The sequence below is a fragment of the Notolepis coatsorum genome, assembly GCF_963971535.1.
Source record: "Notolepis coatsorum genome assembly, chromosome: 1".
Taxonomy (NCBI): domain Eukaryota; kingdom Metazoa; phylum Chordata; class Actinopteri; order Aulopiformes; family Paralepididae; genus Notolepis; species Notolepis coatsorum.
This window is the reverse complement of record NC_140165.1, coordinates 244,584,501-244,606,450: the sequence shown is the minus strand read 5'-3', so window position 1 is coordinate 244,606,450 and position 21,950 is coordinate 244,584,501. Positions and strand designations below refer to the sequence as shown.

Genomic DNA, 21,950 nt, shown 5'->3' with positions numbered 1-21,950 from the left:
TTTCAGCCGTTGTGCCTGATCAGAGGGACGGCTAAAGGGGTGCACTTTGACCATAACCTTTTTTTTTTTTTTTTCCCTTCCTCCTTTTTTTTGTCATTGTTTAATTGACACTGTTCACACAATTTTGCACAATTAACCTGTGACCCGAACCTGCCTTAGACTATCGGCTGGGATGCTTTAATTTAATTTAGTTTTGAATTTTCCTATACCTTTTTGGGCTATAACAATGTGATGTTGAAGCGCAGATTCGGAAATAGAGGGCTGCAGGTTGATGCGGAGTTATTATTTAATAATGGCTATTTTTACCATTATGGTTGTCTCATGTTGGGGCCAGGGCTCAGGTGGGTCTCGACCGATATCTTTATTGAATTTTATTTTATTATTATTTGTGTTTATTGGACTAGTGGGGGTTTACTCAGGGGTTTATCTAGAGGGGGGTGGGAGTGGGAAGCGTCTTATTGATCCATGTCTCTAGTGGGAAGTGATAGGAAGATGACCATCCTCAGTGGATGGGGCATAGGGTGGGGATTGGAGAGTGGGTATAGAGGAACTTATAGTAGGACGGGTGGGTTAGGGTTTAGAGTAGAAGGAGGGGGGGCTGTAGCTGGGGTGGTATTTTTATGTGTTCTATGTACTGTTGTCTTATATATGTGTAAGTGTTCCTCCTCTGAACTCCTGGGATTGACCGTCCGGGCCCGCCGGGATCGGCACCTCTGTACTCAGCCTGGCTGCACGGGTATGTTCTCTACGCACTTATACAAGCTCGACCATGGCTAAATTGAATATTTTAATTTGGAACGCAGGAGGGCTTAACGCCCCACACAAGCGTGCCAGTGTCCTTTGGCTATTGAAGAGGAGAAATATTGACCTTGCTCTCCTTAGTGAGACGCATTTAATGGTAGGTGACGTGTCAAGACTGGCAAATCGGCAATATCACGTTATCTCCTCATCCTCAGCCGATGATAAGACGAAAGGAGTAGTCATAGTTACAAGACGTAACCTTGATATCAAAATCTTGGATGTATGGTCGGACACGGAGGGAAGGATTACTATAGCAAAAGTTGAATTCTTGCATAGGAAGATGGCTATAATAGCGTTGTATGCTCCTAACACATTTGATTCAGCGTTCTATAATACAATCACGAAGAATATGTTGGAACTTAATGGATACGCTCTCATTGTGGGTGGCGATTTTAATGCGTGCTGGGATGCGGAGATAGATAGGTCCGGGCCCTCTGAAACGAGCGACCAGAAACGGGCCTCTGAGGCCCTCAGGATGTGGGCCAAAGACACAGGGCTCACAGACCTCTGGCGCTTATGCAACCCCACCCTCAGAGATTACTCTCACCTGTCAGCCAGACACAAAAGCTTCTCTCGAATTGACTATGCATTCGCGTCCCCTAATATGTTTGATAGTTTCGATGTCTCATTGGTTCCCTTGGCTCTCTCAGACCACAAGGGGATTTTCCTTACGGCAACCTTTGGCAGGCTCTCCGCAAGGGCTCCCAGATGGCGTTTTAATTCGACCTTGCTAAAGAACGATGACTTCTGTTCTGAGTTCAGGAGTAAACTAGCTGAATTTTTGCAGATCAACGTTGGCACAGTAGAAGACCCTAGGGTCCTGTGGAACGCATTGAAAGGATTCATCAGGGGTCATGTCACACTATTTGCCTCCAATTTGCGAAAATCCCGGTCAAAAAAGCTAGAAGGACTGGAATCATTATATGCGGACCTATACGCATCCTTGCAAACTGACTATAATGAACGACTAAACACACAACGTAAGATAGTCAAAAAAGAAATAAACTCCATACTTAAACAACAGTCTGAGTTTTTGATACATAGGACAAGACAAAATTACTATTTTCACGGCTCCAGACCTAGCCATCTATTGGCAATGAAAATACGATCAAATGATCATTTCTCAGATATCCCCTCGATTAGGACGAGCCAGGGTGCAGTCACTACTGATTCGAAAAAGATCAATGACACTTTTAAAGAGTTTTACTCACAGTTATATAGCTCAGAGGGTAATCTGGATGACTCTAGATTTGAATCGTTCATTGGCGGGCTTGAGATACCCCACATTTCTGAGGAAGAGGCCAAGGAACTGGGGAGACCGATTACTCTCGTAGAATTGAGGGAGACTATTGTTGAAATGCAGAGGGGTAAGGCGCCAGGCTGGGATGGTATTCCACCCGAAGTGTATTTAGCTTTCTGGGACCAACTGGGTCCATTGATGCTCGATATGATCAATTACGCTATCGAACAAGGGGAGTTCTCAAGAGATGTCAATATGGCGTTGATTTCTTTACTTCTCAAAAAGGACAAAGATCCCAATGATTGTGGTAGCTATAGACCCTTGAGTCTTCTCGGGGCCGATTTAAAGGTGTTTGCCAAGGTGCTGGCCCGTCGCCTGCAGAGATTTATGTCTGTATTGGTACACTGCGATCAAACTGGTTTTATCCCGGGGCGTCTGGCTGCAGATAATCTTAGGAGGCTGTTGCATGTAATCGATAACAGTAAAGACAATACAACTCCATCCACAGTTCTGTCTTTGGATGCCATGAAGGCGTTTGACAGACTTGAGTGGTCATATCTGTGGAAGGTACTTGAGGTCATGGGTCTTGGAAAGAGTTTTATTCATATGATTAAAGTCCTGTATGCCTCGCCGTCTGCGATGATACTGACAGGCAAAAACTGTTCCACACTCTTTCCAGTCTCCAGATCTTCTAGACAGGGTTGCCCTCTGAGCCCGGGACTGTTCGCGCTTTCCCTCGAACCTTTGGCCCAATTTATTAGGCAATCGGAGGACATCGTCCCCATAATGGTCAACAATACTCCACACAAAATTGCTCTCTATGCGGATGACCTGCTGATTTTCATGGACGACCCCTCCCGGTCGGCCACAAAATTATTGAGGATAATCGACGACTTTGGTAAATTGTCAGGTTTTAAGATTAACTGGAACAAATCAGCCTGCCTACCTCTTAATGAACTGGCCAAGGCGGTACGACTACCAGCTGATATCCCCATAGTAGAACATTTTAAATACCTGGGCATAGAGATATTCCCCACGCTGAACCAAACTACTAAGTACAACTTCACGGGTACTTATGATAAAATACGCCAGGATCTAGACAGGTGGTCGTCCCTTCCTAACTCCTTACAAGCCCGGGCTTCCATAATCAAAATGAACATCCTGCCTAGGATAAATTTTATTAGCTCAATGCTCCCCCTGCCCCCTCCAATAGACCACTGGCGCAAGGTACAATCGATGGTATCTAAGTTTGTCTGGAATAACAAACGCCCGAGAATCAAAAGGGCTACTACTCAACGTAGGAAACAAGATGGGGGCCTCGCAATCCCTGATTTTAAACTGTATTTCTGGTCCTTTTCACTGAGACCTTTGATGTGCTGGCTAGACCCTGTAGAGGCTGTATCGTGGCGCTCCTTAGAAGCGGCGGCGGTGTCTCCGCTAAGATTGCAGGATGTAGTGTACTCCACTGTCTCTATTGCGAAATGCCGGCTGAGGTATGGACCGATCATAACTCACGTGATCCAAACGTGGCGTAATGTACAGAGGTCGTGTAGGGTTAAATGCCCTTGGCACCTGGACTCTCCAATTTTTAATAACCAGCAATTACTTGTTGGACACAAGCCGGTTAATATTCCTCAATGGCAAAGGAGGGGAGTGCATACTCTGGAGGATATTTATGATAAGAACGGCCTCCGTGCGTTTCAGGACTTAAGAGAATTTTATGATCTTCCCGGCGAGTCCTTCTTTCTTTACCTTCAACTAAGGTCAGCACTGAGGGCGCATGGCGTACCGTGGGCTCAAGCCTTGCACCCACACCCCTTCCTCAGGCTCATAGTGGACAGGACGACATCCAGAGGGTTTGTCTCCGACTTTTATACGCTCTTAATTCAATCCACGTATAAAAATTTATCATTGGATACAATCTGGCGTGTGGATATCCCGGAGTTGGACCCCGAGTTTGACTGGGATGATGTTTGGGCAAATGTGGCATTATCTTCCCGCAACCCCAATCACCAGCAAATTAATTTTAATTATATTCATAGGACCTATCTTACACCTAGGAAGCTATTTGCTATGGGACTGATAACCGACTCTCGGTGCACTTTGTGCTCTCAAAAGGCCACTGGCACTTATATGCATATGTATTGGGATTGCCCACCAGTGGCCCGCTTCTGGAGGTCAATAACGGACAAACTTTCAGATCTGTGTGGCTTAACTATCCCATTCACAGCTGTTACGCTACTCCTGAACGATATAACGACACTACCCGCGTCCGTACAACTGAAAAGGGTTGTCCTAGCGGGCGTCACAGCAGCGAAGAAGCTAATAGCAATGAGATGGAAGGAGCCTGAGAAGCTTACAATGATTAACTGGTCCCTAACTCTATTGGATGTGATTTATCTTGAGATATCCACGGCCCGGGTGATCGGGGTAGGGCAGGCTGGAATTGACCTGTGGTTCGCAGCAGCTGAGAAGGTAAAGACCGCAGTGTGCGGCTGAGCGGGGTTGGGGCGCTTGATCGGGGGGGTCCGGCGGTCTCTGGGGAGGGGGAGGAGGAAATGTCTTGTCTGTCTTGGTTTTTGTCTTGTCCTTCTTAACTTTGACTGGGGGGATTTTAGGGGGGGTTGGTATTTAGCTATTCTGCGCTATATGTCAATTCACATGCCATCTCCCCAAGAGACTAATATTGGCAGACTGATTGACCTGTCAACCAACTTGGAGGAAGAATTTCTTTCTTCTTACACTTTACCTTCTGCAAGTTTGGCAGTCTTGAACATGTGTAAGGGACCTAGGCTATCTACAGTAAATCTGCGGCAACACTCTCATAAACAATCTTTTAAGTCACTCCACTTTGTAAAGGTGGGGAAAGGTTGCCATGTTTTGAAGACCCTTTTTGTTATTGAAGTAGCCATCTATATTTGATAGGTTGGACGCTGTTTCTTTTTCTTTTTGTCTTTATAATTTATTATTCTGTATTATTATTGTTTGTTATTCTCCTGTGAAAGTTATGTTTTTTGTTACTGTGGTTATTGTGTTGTCCTGTTTCATGTAATTAATAATAAAAAAAATTTGATCAAAAAAAAAAAAGACTGTCTCTACTAACCAGGATGACTGTACTAAAGACTGTCTCTACTAACCAGGATGACTGTACTAAAGACTGTCTCTACTGACCAGGATGACTGTACTAAAGACTGTCTCTACTAACCAGGATGGCTGTACTAAAGCCTGTCTCTACTGACCAGGATGACTGTACTAAAGACTGTCTCTACTGACCAGGATGACTGAATGAAAGCCTGTCTCTACTGACCAGGATGACTGTACTAAAGGCTGTCTCTACTGACCAGGATGACTGTACTAAAGACTGTCTCTACTAAACAGGATGACTGTACTAAAGACTGTCTCTAGTGACCAGGATGACTGTACTAAAGACTGTCTCTAGTGACCAGGATGACTGTACTAAAGCCTGTCTCTACTGACCAGGATGGCTGTACTAAAGACAGTCTCTACTGACCAGGATGACTGTACTAAAGACTGTCTCTACTGACCAGGATGGCTGTACTAAAGACTGTCTCTACTGACCAGGATGGCTGTACTAAAGGCTGTCTCTACTGACCAGGATGACTGTACTAAAGACCGTCTCTACTGACCAGGACGGGCGGCAGCCTCCACAGCTCCAGCTTCTTGGTGGCCAGCCGGTGGGTCTTGCACTTGGAGCAGTAGTAGAGCTCGTCCTCTCCCAGCTCCTCCTCGCTGGTGAAGGCCTTCAGACAGCTGTCCAGGCTGATGGGCTCTGCCTGGGCGCGGCGAGACTGTTCCACACTGCAGTGCTCCTCCACGATCTGACGGGGTAGGAGACACACAGGGGACACATGCTGTCAACTCAGTTTGCAGGAAGTGGATTTTCTGAAAATGGCTAATATTTGGTTGCAAAAAGGTTCCGCTACATTAAAGTGAACTGACCATAACCCTGATAAACACACACACACTTGTCACAGGGACGTGAATGTTCACCACATTCTCATCAACCAAACTCGAGGGTTCCTAGGAACTAGGAAGAACGGCTTTTTCCTTTGATGCAGTTGGACGCCCTCCAACTGACTCTGAAGCTGAAGCTTCTTCCTTCTCTTGCTGCGTTTAAAAGTATGATCTCCGACTACTGTGTGTCGACTTGTAACCGTCTTAGCTGATATTTAATTGTTTATTCTTATTCATTGTGTCTATATGTATGAAATTGCTGATAAACTGTCTTGTAAGCTCGTCGTCGCTGTAAATTAGGGTAACCTCACTGTGTCTCACGAGTTGAAATAAAGGTTTGAAAAGAGATGAAAACATAATATCACCACTAGAGAATATTGTTGCTGTGCCACTCATTCAACCACTGAGAGTCAACGCTGTGACGTCTGATGACCTGTCCATGCATTCAGTTACCTTCACCTAGTTAGACGCTTTCATCCAGAATGTCCCTGCAGTCTTTACCTAATAACTGTCTAACCAGGTATGAAAGGACATTAAACACCAACACTCTAATCTAATGCTTCCTGAAGCAGAGGGTGGGAGCTGTGGAGACCATGCTAAACGATGAGCCTGTTTCACATTTTCAGAGCTAATTCACTAAGTTAGCTAGAGATAACTCTAGAGTCTAGTACATACATCTGCTTAGCACTATTACTCAGTTGTACTCATTTATATAATTTTATATCCAGTTTAACACTTTGAGTGCCAGCGGTTTGTCGCTAGTTCATGCCGCCAGTTGAGTGCCGGCAACGCTATATCGCGTTTGTTTGTCGTATTTTTTTTATTAGCGATTTGAATTCATATTCATAGCGTGCATAAGTACACATATACTATCGATAATCTAGCGTTTATTTGAAAACTATTCATAAATAGGCCGAAAAATGACAACGTTTTTGTGTATGCCAGAATATTCCAGTAAAGGGCGATTATCACGGAATCTATATATTTTCCTGAAAAACGAGGGCTTTTCAAAATGCTATAAAACGGAAATGAACCGATTAAAAAACAATCCGTTTCAACAATGTTGTCTGCAAACAAGTCATTGATAAACAACGGGCAGATTAGACACATAGCCATAATTTAAGACAGAGATTATGCGTTCACAACGCTATCATTGAAGTGGGTGCCGGCATTCAACCACGTTTTACCATGTTCACCAGTGGTAATCAAATGTACAGGTGTTAAGCACCTGTACATTGTATATTACTGTTGCACTTTACTGTTACATTTGCACTCTGGTTAGATTGTTTTCGTTGTACTGTACTTGTGCTGTATGATACATTTTAATCTAGTCTAAAGATTGTGCATACATTTTGGAGTGTTGCCTACAAGATGAGTTGACAGAAAAGGGTCTATACTGGTGAGCTGTAGTATTAGTAACCAGCTCACTGGTGACACCATGTGGCCAAACTCAAGAGCCTGCAGGGTTATTTCTACACCTGGGCCCTCATTAACAACAATTCTCAGAAAGTGTTCCATTTTCGTTCTTAACACTTTGAGCGCCACTCACGGCTTTTCTCAGGTTTTTACGACCCGACCGTTGAATGCCACGTCACGGCTATTCTCGGGTGGTTTTTTAATTTTTTTTATTATCGATCTGAAATCATATTGCATCACGCGAGCCTACCGTTGGAGATCCAGGGACCGCCGGCGATCAGATGTGAAAAAAGCGCCCCCTATCGTCTCCCAGATGGTAAATCACCCTTTTGGAATGGACTCAATGAAAGTGAATGGGAGAACGGATTTCTGACTCCACATTTTACTTCTCACTGATGCAGCCGGGGTCTACCAGAGTTCATTCTGGAGCCTCTGAGCCACGGCGAATATGGGTTATACTGTACACACGATGGATCAATACATTTATCGATTTTTTCAAATGGCGATCGGAAATTGGAATAAACCATTTGGATACCATCTGACCTCAGGTAAGGAATCTATGTTATCAGTGTTAGGATAATCAGACTCGTTTTCACAGAGATATAAGCGTTTATGTGATATAGCTGTTTTGACTGTAAAAGCGATCAGGAAATGAGAGCAGCTATTATCAGCGCGCGGCACGAACGTGCGTGCGCACACATATACTATCGATCATCTTGCGTTTATTTGAAAACGATTCATAAATAGGCAGACAAATGACAACGTTCTGGAATATTCCAGTAAAAGGCGATTATCATAGGCATGGGTTGTTTTTCCCCGGAAAACGGGTGATTTTCAAAATGCTATCAAACGGAAATGAAGCGATAAAAATACAATCTGCCTTGCCAATGTTGACTGGAAAATGAGTCTTTGATAAGCGACGGGCAGATTAGACACATAATTTAAAACATAGATTAGGCAATATTAACGTTAACATTTGGAGTGGATGGTGGCATCAAGGGGGTAAAAAGGAAAACCCGGCGTGGCATACAAAGTGTTAAGCACAGAATTTAGAATGTGTGTACGTACAGAAAAATCTGGATTTATCACACGTGTGTAGACGTGTCCCACACACACCTGCAAGTACTCTGTGTTGATAAATATCACTTGATCTACGCTCCGCGCTCGTGCACGGTTTTACGTATTTGCATATAGAACCGCCCGTAATTAACCATATATGGTAATGAAACACCCCCATGAAATGTGGAAAAGTGGACTAAACCGAGCGAACGCCTGGGAGAAATATGCGACAGGCTGACAGACGTGTACACGGTGATGTCGGAAACAGTCGGATATGATATCTATTAACTTCCTAAAGACCATTGCTGCCTGGGCAGCGCAAACACTAATAAAGGCCATTAACCACTGTTTGCCATTGGTGTACCGTGTCATTAATAACCATGCTGGAATATGACTGCTTTTTCTTCGTTTCGTTCGATTAATACCCAGGGATTAAAGTTCTCCGTCAATTTCATTCCAAATCGCGACGGATTTTCCGTAAATTTTCTACCTGCATATGATTTTGTAGAGGCATACAATCTATTTTGATGTCGGTATTAGGTAGCCTATATAAACAATAATACGAGAGCATATACAAGAACCTTTCTATTCACATAACTGCATTTGTGATGGAGCTTTGACAGCTACATGGGTGGTACAGTAACAGTCTATTGCTCGATCCATCTCCAATATCACGATGGACCATGCCGGTGGCCAAAGACCCGAGGGTGGAGACTGACTTGAATGTGCATGGGGATGGCATGTGCGTTTTGTTCCATGCTCAATTTCGGTCTTAAATTGCGGTACAAATGAAGGAGGTGTCTCGGGTATAGCGGACTCTAGTTAATATTTTTTATGTTCTCTCGGCAATTAGACTGCCCCTCATTCATTCCTATCTGCTATCTATTTTTTTTTGTCTACTTTTTCTCCCATTTTTTTTCTATTTTTCTCCCATCCCAATTTCGTATTGTCCAATTCTACCCTCCCCTGTCTCGAACACCGTTAGGCCATGCCGGGCACTGGCCGGCTGCAATGTGGACGAAGCCTTGCATCACGTGTCCCCTCCGGTACACGAGGAGGCAGCCGTCGCATCTTTTCACCTGTACAGCGCGATCTCTGAGCGCCGAGGGTCTGCGTGGGAGCGACACGCCGCCCCCCGTTGCTTCCTGATTCTGCTGCGCAGGCGCACCAACCGACCTGTAGGAGTCGCTGTCCACAACGTCCGATCCCCACCCACCAGCTTCCCACCCCTAACACTGCCAATTGTGTTAGTATGAACGACCAGCCAAGCTGGTAGCAACGCCGAGAGCTGGGCTCGAACACAGCATCTCCTGCATTAGTGGCGAGCGCCTTGCCCACTGCGCCACTTAGCCGCCCACCCTATCTGCTATCTTTGAAAACAGTTCCCCGCGGAGCCCAGTCAGTGCACCCCATAGTATTCTGATAACCCTATATATAAACCATGCTGCATTCATTCGGAAAGAAAGACTTATTCCAAATGCTATATTTATAGGGTTTGACAATAATTACACTACTGTCGCTATTTTACAATGAACTATAATGAATTACGGGTCATACAACAGAACACGCCAGTGTTGAAACTAATGCACGGAAGCTTATTTCCGCGTTGCAATAATAATATTCTGCCGCTGGGCGCCAGGTAGGCACGGTCGGAGCTGTGCGTAAATATACGCACAAAGTCAAGCACACGTTCAAATTGATGTCACACACTTTGCTTAGAAATTGTCGTACGCACGGGTTACCATTGATAAATGAGGGCCCTGGACTGGACTGGCTACGTCATGTCAGCAGCACTTCGGCAAAGAGGCTGAAGTAAAGGAAGAGGGCGGTCAGATGTCCTCACTGAAGAATCAACACCACGTCGTTCACATCGTTGATGAAACTATCATTATGTGCAGCACCTACAACTGTCTCCGGAATAGCAATCAGGAATTGACATCAAGAATGTCGAATTTCAATATTGTAAATACAAAATGTTCTCATTTTGATGTAAAAACTAGCGAAAATACGGGGCGCCCAGGTGGTGCACCACATATATACACTTAGCGTAAACCGCAGCGTCCTGGGTTCGAATCCAACATACAGTCTCAAGATCATACTGAAGTACATATATTTCACTTGGTATAACGTTTGTAGATTTAGGGCTGTGTATTCCTGTGTGCGTTCACAAACCACAAGCTGGTTGAAAGGATTAATGATGGCCCTCACTTCCTTCTACTTACATTCACATCACATATAAAACTCAAGTTTTAAGAAGTAATTTAACTTATGTACTATTGTACCACATTCCAGAGGAGGCTGATGACAGAGGTGTTGAAGTGATCATTAGTGAGAAATGTAAATGTTATGTCAGAGCGAGATAAAGAACATGAGGCGAGAGGTTGATTATTAACAGACTACAGAGTGGCACCCAGATGAGCCACGTGTTGGAATATAACTATATCTCTTATCTCTATGTATTTATTGTGTAGTTTTTGCAGTAAAGATAATATTGTCTGCAGCACAGACTGTATAATTGTTTTATAGGGTTTAGTGTCTCTGTGTGGCCGGGCGCCACCCGGCTGCTGGAAGAGTTACATTACATTCAAATGTGTTGCCATCATGCAGCACAAGTACAGTACAACTAAAAGAAGTTTGGCATCCAACCAGAGAGCAAATGTAACAGTAAAGTGCAATAGTAATATACAATGTACAGGTGATTAAAGTGGGTATAAAATATATAAATGATTACTACTGAGTAATAGTGCTAATCAGTTGTATGTACAGAGTTGTAATATTAATATGTACAGTGATACAGGTATAAAGACAGTATGGTAGTAAATCATGCTGTCCAGCAGCAAGACTAGTAAGAGTAGGTAAGGGATATGTACAGAAATATATATAGTATCTACAGCAGACCTGGGCATTGTACAGCCCGCGGGGATGATTCTGACCGGCCCGCGAAAGATTACATGATAATAAAAAAAAATAAAAATAAAAAAAATATATATATTTCTTTTTAATATTTTTCTTTTTTCTTTTTTTTTCCTTTTTTCTTTTCATGTCAACGTTCACACGCACAATATACGCTTAGGAGACATGCTCAGAAGATGTTGGTTCTCTTTGGATCCACCTATATATGTGAACAGACATTCTCAGTCATGATGTTTACCAAGTCCAGGTACAGATCCTCTCTCACTGATGAACATCTGGCAGCTGTGCTTCGCATCTCCACCTCAGACATGCAACCTGACTTTGATGGACTTGTTAAAGCTCAACAGAGACTGGATTTCTCACACTGAATGAAAAAAAAATAACTGAAGAACACTAAAATGTGGAAATATAACAAGTGAAATGGGACACTTGATGGGACACTTTTTGCACAGTTCTGAAAACATTAAATGTTTAATATAGGCATGTAAAGTAAAAAAGGCTACAAAACTGGGACACTTTTCTTTACACAGTTCAGTGACATGTCTTGTTTATTTTTGCTATAAGATGATGTGATGTCTTTAGAAAGCTAAGAAAATCCTTGTTTCAATAGTATATGAAACTCAAAATGCCCTTTGTTATTATTAATGTTTCACATTTTGTTTATCATTTTGGAAATAAATTCTATTTGAATAAATGATATTTTTGAAAGCTAACCTCACCTTTTAATTGCTAAATAATAACATACACTCTTACCAGGGGTCAAAACAATGCCATTTACTGCTTTTTATATAGAAATAAAATGTATATTATGCATAATTGAGTTTGGAATTTTGGCCCGGCCCCCCAACATATTTTCAGTTGCTCATTCGGCCCCCTGGGGAAAATAATTGCCCACCCCTGATCTACAGATATGTAAAATAATTATGTGCAGGTATGTAGACAGATGTGGATATATATATATATATATATATATATATATATATTAGTGCTGTCAAACGATTAAAATATTTAACTCGATTAATCGCATGATTGTCCATAGTTAACTCGCGATTAATCGCAAATTAATCACATTTTTATTTTTAATTTTTTTTTACCTTAAACAGATCTTTTTCAAGTTCCAAGTTTTAATACTCTTATCAACATGCGAGTCAACAAATGGCTTGCTTTGTGCAGCCATTTAACACAAAAGGATGACCCTCATGCATTGCAAATTTGCATCAAATTCAAAACAGAGTGATGCACAAAATAACTTAAAAGAAAATAATAATTTAAAACAATGAATAAAGTGTGCATGAAATAATAGGGGAAAGAAAACGTTAGGAACTTGTTACATTCACACACACAAGGGCTGATTAATCAGACACCCCCCTCTCTCCCTCACACACACACACACTCTCCCAGATCTTTTTCTCTTTTGCCCCTTCCTCATCTCTCTCACCCCCCTCTCTCTCTATATCTCACACACACACACACACACACACACACACACACACACACACACACACACACACACACACACACACACACACACACACACACACACACACACACACACACACACACACACACACACACACACACACTTCAGAAACAAACATAGTATCAATGAGAGCATCAATAATACACCTGAGTGAAGCCTAGTAAAAAAAAAAAAAAAAAAAAATTTTTTTAGTTAATCTTGAGTTAAAAAAATTAGTGGCATTAATAGAATCGGGAGTTAACGCGATATTAACGCGATATATTTGACAGCCTTAATATATATATATATATATATATATATATATATATTAGAGCTGGGCCGTTAACGGCGTTAACGTGCTGCGTTAACGCTATACTAGTATCGCGCGATAATATAATTAACACATTAATCTAAAAAAAAAAAAAGAAAAAAAAAACTTTTTTTTTTACATTTTTTTTTTACCTTTATTTACCCAGGGTAGGTTCGCTGAGCACAGATGCTCTTTTTCAGGAACGCCCTGCTTCACATTCACACAGTTCCATTCACACCTGGGAGCTGCCCAGTACAACCACAGTTGACACCATTGGCCACTGAGCAACTCCACTGGAGCAGTTGATTCAAGCCATGTCACATAGTTCAAGTTTGAAATGATTCTTTCTGTTTTGCTCCTGAGAGTGTGCTAGATACTGTACTGTACTGGTAATATTATTTATTTGTGTTAACTTCTGAATAAAACAACTTATTAAACACAAGTACATCTTATTGAACATTATTTTGATATTTCATTACCAATTATCATAGCAAAACAGCTTTTTCAAACAGTCTGTAATGCATTTTGGAAACGGGAGATGGGCTCATGGTGTAATGGGCCACCTGGCCTGAGAAACATAAGGAGGAAAGAAAAAGTAAGGACTTACTTATGGTCATTATTTGGGTAGAACACACATATTTTGAATGCCTTCGGCAGGTTTTTTTTCTTTTTTTTTTAGCCATTTTAATCTAGATTAATCTAGATTAAATCCAGGATTGCAGATAGATTAATCTAGATTAAAAAAATTAATCTATGCCCACCTCTAATATATATATATATATATATATATATATATATATATATATATATATATATATATATATACATACACGGAATATACAGCATTATTGTACATGCTATCATACAGAGTTATATGGGTTATATGCAGGTGTATATAGGAGGATTATATGCAGGTACAGTATATTCAGACATATATGGACATACTGTATATATATGCGGTAAATATAAATATTTAAATGTATATACAGCACTGTGTTGTACATGCTATCATACAGAGTATATGGGTAGAGTCTAGACTAGCATGAGGTAGTATGAGGAGGGAAATTGGAAATACAAGGTAATAACATAAATTAGTACAAGTGTTGAAAGTCTGGGCTTCTACTGTTAGAACTCAGTCATTGAGCCCTCATGTGTTCACTTTATTCAAACTTTTTTTCCTTTTACACATTCACCCTATAGAATAAACACAAAACCATATCCAGATGAACAAGTACACAACTCTTCTAGGGATGGGAAAATAATAATATAGAAATGTAATATATCGTAATACAAAAGCACAGTGGAGACAGAAAAATGTATTGCAATATCAGCTTCATTTAATTCTGCCATATGATAGGAATCATAAATTGGATGACTTGCCCATCACTTGTGTAAGTTCTCCATCGCTCATTACACCTTTTGGACAGCAGAGGGCACTATCACCATTTTGTATGAAAATAATTAGCTTGATGTAACTTTACAATGTCAACTCCTTATGTGTAACTGACAGACCATCTGTTTCTATTGTGTATTACTATTTACTATTTATTGTTTTGAGGGGCTGAATATGATTTTATTCTCTTTGCTCCTTTTCGTTCATGGAATGTGCAAATTGGGAGGTGCTTTTATTATGAAATTATGCTGTTGTGCTTTTGTTATGAAATGATGCTATTGTGCTTTTGTGGAGCTGTGCATTGCCATGAACGGAACAAATGAAAAGGAAATGAACAACGTCAACTCCTTCAAAGACTCCTCTGTATTGTAGTCGTAACGAATCCTCAACTCCATACCGTGTACCTAATCCAATATATCAAATACAGGTATATCTTCACAATGAATATGAAATGGACTGCTATGAACTCTCTGTAGCCTGTAGATATTGACCAGGTTACATTTAGAAATGGTCTGGTTTGTGTAAATGTCAACAATCCCACTGTTGAGACCAAAGACTAGCATGTCTGTCTTCACACCAGCTAGTTATCAGCAGCTGTCAAACTACTGTCAAACTACTGTCAACCTACACAGATACACTAAGGGCCCGCGTCCATTTACCGCATTTTTATGGGCGCAAGCGTCTTTTTTCAATTGTTCCCAATGAGGAGGGAGCGTATGCGGCCGCATGCTGCCGCCTATAGGAAATGCACTGCAGTCGGCTTCTTTTTTCAGCGTCTTTCAGTTTTTTTGTGCGGCCGCACCAGCGTTAAAATTGAAAACTTCTGAACTTTTCAGAGTGATGAGCTGAGCGCCTTTTCAGACAACCAATCACAGCCAATCATATTTACCGTGGCGTTCGTGACACATTGTAACCCGACACCGGAGTTGCCTGCCTGCCTACCCACAAGAGACGGGCCAGGAGAAGAGGGCAAGCGTCTGCTGGTTGGTGGTCATTGCGATTCGCGACAAAGCACAAATACACTAATAACTACACGAATACACTAATAAAAAGCTAATAAAAAGCAAAGGGCGAACTGTGGTGTCAGGCAATAACTATATATATAATTAATATAAAATAAAGTGTATTAAAATATGCTATATGTGCAAAACAGCGTTTTTCAGCTGGAAATGTGCTATAGGTGGACGCATGCCCTCATGCCCCACATACCAGTCTCTGAACATACTGTTACAGTTATCACCAGTTTCCATTCCTCATCATCTACTCAGTGATCTACTGAGTGATCTACTCAGGAGCTGCAGGTCTCTTATCACAGTAATTCCCTTGTCTACTCACTTTCCTCTGTGAGTGATATCTCTCTGGCGGTTCCGGCCTCACAAGTATAGTTGGACTTACTGTGCTAGTTCTATAGTCTATAGTTCTGTGTGTGTGTGTGTCTCATCCTCTCCTGTGAGGTCTGGTAGCGGAGGTGCAGGGCGGTGGTGTGTGTGTGTGTGTGTGTGTGTCTCACCCTCTCTTGTGAGGTCTGGTAGCGGAGGTGCAGGGCGGTGGTGTGTGTGTGTGTGTGTCTCACCCTCTCTTGTGAGGTCTGGTAGCGGAGGTGCAGGGCTGTGGGGTCCCAGTCCACAGCGATGTAAGCGTTCCCCACAGAGGCTCTGTCCTCAGTGCACTCCACAGCACAGCCCCGGCAGAACCTGAGGACAGCACACTGTTAGACACGCGCCAAGGAACACACGCACACACTCACACTCTTTGTCTGCCTCTCTCTCTCTCTCTCTCTCTCTCTCTCTCTCTCTCTCTCTCTCTCTCTCTCTCTCTCTCTCTCTCTCTCTCTCTCACTCTCTCTCACTCTCTCTCACTCTCTCTCACTCTCTCACTCTCTCTCTCTCTCTCACTCTCTCTCTCACTCTCTCTCTCTCACTCTCTCTCTCACTCTCTCTCTCTCACTCACTCTCTCTCTCTCACTCTCTCTCACTCTCTCACTCTGTATCTCTCTCTCTCCTAATTGAAACAGACATGAACACAAAGCAGTGTTGATTGATACATGATACACACACACACACTCATCAGTGGTCTAAATGGTCCAGTGCCCTCCGTGCGTGCAGGCTGCAAGTCATAGTGATGGATGTCCTACCTGTACCAGGGACACCAGGCGCATGAGTTCCCGTCCTTGGCCACCACCCGCAGGGTGAAGGGGTACTGGTAGCCCATGCTGTCGTCACTGCAGGGTCACATGACACATCATCATCATCATCATCACCAGTCGTCTATTAGGCAACACTAGCTAATTACAGCAGTTTGAAGTACAAGACGAGGGGACAAGTCGTGTGGCCGAGGGGACAAGTCGTGTGGCCGAGGGGACAAGTCGCGTGGCCGAGGGGACAAGTCGTGTGGCCGAGGGGACAAGTCGTGTGGCCGAGGGGACAAGTCGTGTGGCCGAGGGGACAAGTCGTGTGGCCGAGGGGACAAGTCGTGTGGCCGAGGGGACAAGTCGTGTGGCCGAGGGGACAAGTCGTGTGGCCGAGGGGACAAGTCGTGTGGCCGAGGGGACAAGTCACACTTTACACACTTTACTGCCAAAAACTACAATAAAAAGTGTGACTTCATCTACGTTCTCTACAACCAAAACAATCATGGAAGCAGCTAATTTCAACCCCCAATGCTGACAATGTGCCTTTCAGATGTCAGTAGTTTTCTTTTGTCTGTTAATCAATGATGTAACACCCCAACCAAGTTAGATGCTGTATCTTGCACTAATATGTTGACACTGTATGTTGACACTAATAACATGCAATGTGATTTCTTCCCCCTCATGGTTGTTGGCAAAACAACAACGTAACTAACTTCCCTACTGCACAGTAGGAGCTGCTTTTTGACCTACTGCGTGAACCTACTGAACAGTAGCTTCTTAAAGCATAGTGTGTGTAGTAGGGTTAGTAACTTCTGTCTGGTTGTGTAGGTACTGAGGGTAGTAGGGTTAGTAACTTCTGTCTGATTGTGTAGGTACTGAGGGTAGTAGGGTTAGTAACTTCTGTCTGGTTGTGTAGGTACTGAGGGTAGTAGGGTTAGTGGCTTCTGTCTGATTGTGTAGGTACTGAGGGTAGTAGGGTTAGTAGCTTCTGTCTGGTTGTGTAGGTACTGAGGATAGTAGGGCTAGTAGCTTCTGTCTGATTGTGTAAGTACTGAGGGTAGTAGGGTTAGTAGCTTCTGTCTGGTTGTGTAAGTACTGAGGGTAGTAGGGTTAGTAACTTCTGTCTGATTGTGTAGGTACTGAGGATAGTAGGGCTAGTAGCTTCTGTCTGATTGTGTAGGTACTGAGGATAGTAGGGCTAGTAGCTTCTGTCTGATTGTGTAGGTACTGAGGATAGTAGGGCTAGTAGCTTCTGTCTGGTTGTGTAGGTACTGAGGGTAGTAGGGCTAGTAGCTTCTGTCTGATTGTGTATGTACTGAGGGTAGTAGGGCTAGTAGCTTCTGTCTGATTGTGTAGGTACTGAGGATAGTAGGGCTAGTAGCTTCTGTCTGATTGTGTAGGTACTGAGGATAGTAGGGCTAGTAGCTTCTGTCTGATTGTGTAGGTACTGAGGGTAGTAGGGTTAGTAGCTTCTGTCTGATTGTGTAGGTACTGAGGGTAGTAGGGCTAGTAGCTTCTGTCTGATTGTGTAGGTACTGAGGGTAGTAGGGTTAGTAGATTCTGTCTGATTGTGTAGGTACTGAGGGTAGTAGGGTTAGTAGCTTCTGTCTGGTTGTGTAGGTACTGAGGGTAGTAGGGTTAGTAGCTTCTGTTTGATTGTGTAGGTACTGAGGGTAGTAGGGTTAGTAGCTTCTGTCTGATTGTGTAGGTACTGAGGATAGTAGGGTTAGTAGCTTCTGTCTGATTGTGTAGGTACTGAGGGTAGTAGGGTTAGTAGCTTCTGTCTGATTGTGTAGGTACTGAGGGTAGTAGGTTAGTAGCTTCTGTCTGATTGTGTAGGTACTGAGGGTAGTAGGGTTAGTAGCTTCTGTCTGGTTGTGTAGGTACTGAGGGTAGTAGGGCTAGTCAAGTCAAGTCAAGAGTTTTAATTGTCACGGCATACAGGTATACAATGAAATGCGGGTGGTCTTGCCCGCAACGATGTGCAATACAGTGGTACATATAATAGAATCAAAAGAAGAAAACAACATTGTGCAGTAAACAGGTAACAGGTAACATGGAGTGACATCTCGGTATCTGTACATAGTTATTTACAGAGCATATGGGACATGCTAGTTAGCTTTGGTAGTGCAATACACTGTTCCTGTTATTCTAATTTAAAGTGTCCTTTCCTTTGGCCATAAGTGTGCGTGTGTGCGACATGAGTGTGTGCCCGCTAGTAGCTTCTGTCTGATTGTGTAGGTACTGAGGGTAGTAGGGTTAGTAGCTTCTGTCTGGTTGTGTATGTACTGAGGATAGTAGGGCTAGTAGCTTCTGTCTGGTTGTGTAGGTACTGAGGGTAGTAGGGTTAGTAGCTTCTGTCTGGTTGTGTAGGTACTGAGGGTAGTAGGGTTAGTAGCTTCTGTCTGGTTGTGTAGGTACTGAGGGTAGTAGGGTTAGTAGCTTCTGTCTGGTTGTGTAGGTACTGAGGGTAGTAGGGTTAGTAGCTTCTGTCTGGTTGTGTAGGTACTGAGGGTAGTAGGGCTAGTAGCTTCTGTCTGATTGTGTATGTACTGAGGATAGTAGGGCTAGTAGCTTCTGTCTGATTGTGTAGGTACTGAGGGTAGTAGGGCTAGTAGCTTCTGTCTGATTGTGTAGGTACTGAGGATAGTAGGGTTAGTAGCTTCTGTCTGGTTGTGTAGGTACTGAGGATAGTAGGGCTAGTGGCTTCTGTCTGATTGTGTATGTACTGAGGATAGTAGGGTTAGTAGCTTCTGTCTGGTTGTGTATGTACTGAGGGTAGTAGGGTTAGTAGCTTCTGTCTGATTGTGTAGGTACTGAGGATAGTAGGGTTAGTGGCTTCTGTCTGATTGTGTAGGTACTGAGGATAGTAGGGTTAGTGGCTTCTGTCTGATTGTGTAGGTACTGAGGGTAGTAGGGTTAGTAGCTTCTGTCTGGTTGTGTATGTACTGAGGATAGTAGGGTTAGTAGCTTCTGTCTGGTTGTGTAGGTACTGAGGATAGTAGGGTTAGTGGCTTCTGTCTGATTGTGTATGTACTGAGGGTAGTAGGGTTAGTAGCTTCTGTCTGGTTGTGTAGGTACTGAGGGTAGTAGGGTTAGTAGCTTCTGTCTGGTTGTGTAGGTACTGAGGGTAGTAGGGTTAGTAGCTTCTGTCTGGTTGTGTAGGTACTGAGGGTAGTAGGGCTAGTCAAGTCAAGTCAAGAGTTTTAATTGTCACGGCATACAGGTATACAATGAAATGCGGGTGGTCTTGCCCGCAACGATGTGCAATACAGTGGTACATATAATAGAATCAAAAGAAGAAAACAACATTGTGCAGTAAACAGGTAACAGGTAACATGGAGTGACATCTCGGTATCTGTACATAGTTATTTACAGAGCATATGGGACATGCTAGTTAGCTTTGGTAGTGCAATACACTGTTCCTGTTATTCTAATTTAAAGTGTCCTTTCCTTTGGCCATAAGTGTGCGTGTGTGCGACATGAGTGTGTGCCCGCTAGTAGCTTCTGTCTGATTGTGTAGGTACTGAGGGTAGTAGGGTTAGTAGCTTCTGTCTGGTTGTGTAGGTACTGAGGGTAGTAGGGTTAGTAGCTTCTGTCTGGTTGTGTAGTTACTGAGGGTAGTAGAGTAGGGTTAGTAGCTTCTGTCTGGTTGTGTAGGTACTGAGGGTAGTAGGGTTAGTAGCTTCTGTCTGGTTGTGTAGTTACTGAGGGTAGTAGAGTAGGGTTAGTAGCTTCTGTCTGGTTGTGTAGGTACTGAGGGTAGTAGGGTTAGTAGCTTCTGTCTGGTTGTGTAGGTACTGAGGGTAGTAGGGTTAGTAGCTTCTGTCTGGTTGTGTAGGTACTGAGGGTAGTAGGGCTAGTAGCTTCTGTCTGATTGTGTATGTACTGAGGATAGTAGGGCTAGTAGCTTCTGTCTGATTGTGTAGGTACTGAGGGTAGTAGGGCTAGTAGCTTCTGTCTGATTGTGTAGGTACTGAGGATAGTAGGGTTAAGTAGCTTCTGTCTGGTTGTGTAGGTACTGAGGATAGTAGGGCTAGTAGCTTCTGTCTGATTGTGTAGGTACTGAGGGTAGTAGGGTTAGTAGCTTCTGTCTGGTTGTGTAGGTACTGAGGATAGTAGGGCTAGTAGCTTCTGTCTGATTGTGTAGGTACTGAGGGTAGTAGGGCTAGTAGCTTCTGTCTGATTGTGTAGGTACTGAGGATAGTAGGGCTAGTAGCTTCTGTCTGATTGTGTAGGTACTGAGGGTAGTAGGGTTAGTAGCTTCTGTCTGATTGTGTAGGTACTGAGGATAGTAGGGCTAGTAGCTTCTGTCTGATTGTGTAGGTACTGGGATAGTAGGGTTAGTAGCTTCTGTCTGATTGTGTAGGTACTGAGGATAGTAGGGCTAGTAGCTTCTGTCTGATTGTGTAGGTACTGAGGATAGTAGGGCTAGTAGCTTCTGTCTGATTGTGTAGGTACTAGGGATGGGAATTGATAGGATTTTATCGATACGATTCCATTATCGATTCTGCTTATCGATTCGATTCTTTATCGATTCCCTTATCTATACCTGATCAATTTATAATTTAAATAAATAAATTGGAAATGCAACAGAACTACATTTAGTCATTTAGCTGACGCTTTTATCCAAAGCGACTTACAAGTTCTGTACGACAAGCCATCAGGAAGGGCACAACTCTATCAGCTGAGCAACAATGTTCATCAAAGTGTTGAGTGCTACAGTGTAGGTTAGTTTATTAGGACAAGTGCATGACAGTACGGTTAGTTAGGGTTAGATATATTTTTTTTTATTCAGATAATGGTTGAAGAAGTGCGTCTTTAGTCGACGGCGAAAGATTGGACGTGATTCGGCTGTCCTAACTGGGGTGGGTAGTTCATTCCACCATTGTGGGGCAAGGACTGAGAATAGGCGACTTCTCTTTGATGACCCTCCCGGAGCTTGGATAGGAGTAGGTCTGAGGCGGCCAGAAGATGCAGAGCGTCGGGGTCTAAGCTGGTTAGAATAACAACATGCAACTTGACATTTCTGATTGTCATTTATTGTTGAGCCCCCATGTCAGAAAAATACAAAAACTGTAAAAAATAAAACATTAACTATAGCCTACACTTAAATAAAATAATGTATTTGAGATTCTCTTAAAATGTATTTATTTTTTTTATTCTTAAACGAATTTAATCTATTGAATAACAGGTTGTTATTCCTCTGACTTCTGTCTCTCACTCACTCTCTCACACACACACACACACACA

At 42.9% G+C, this 21,950-nt stretch overlaps 1 protein-coding gene across 1 annotated transcript in view; it reads right to left on the bottom strand.

Annotated features, from left to right (window-relative positions):
* The window catches only part of usp32 (ubiquitin specific peptidase 32), a 245,303-nt gene that overhangs the window by 17,047 nt on the left and 206,306 nt on the right, over positions 1-21,950 (bottom strand). The window contains exons 28-30 of the mRNA XM_084324370.1: positions 16,701-16,787; positions 16,140-16,260; positions 5,689-5,880 (exon numbers count right to left, since the gene is read on the bottom strand). Of these exons, the coding sequence (XP_084180496.1) occupies positions 5,689-5,880; positions 16,140-16,260; positions 16,701-16,787 (400 nt within the window). The remainder of the gene's footprint in view (positions 1-5,688; positions 5,881-16,139; positions 16,261-16,700; positions 16,788-21,950) is intronic.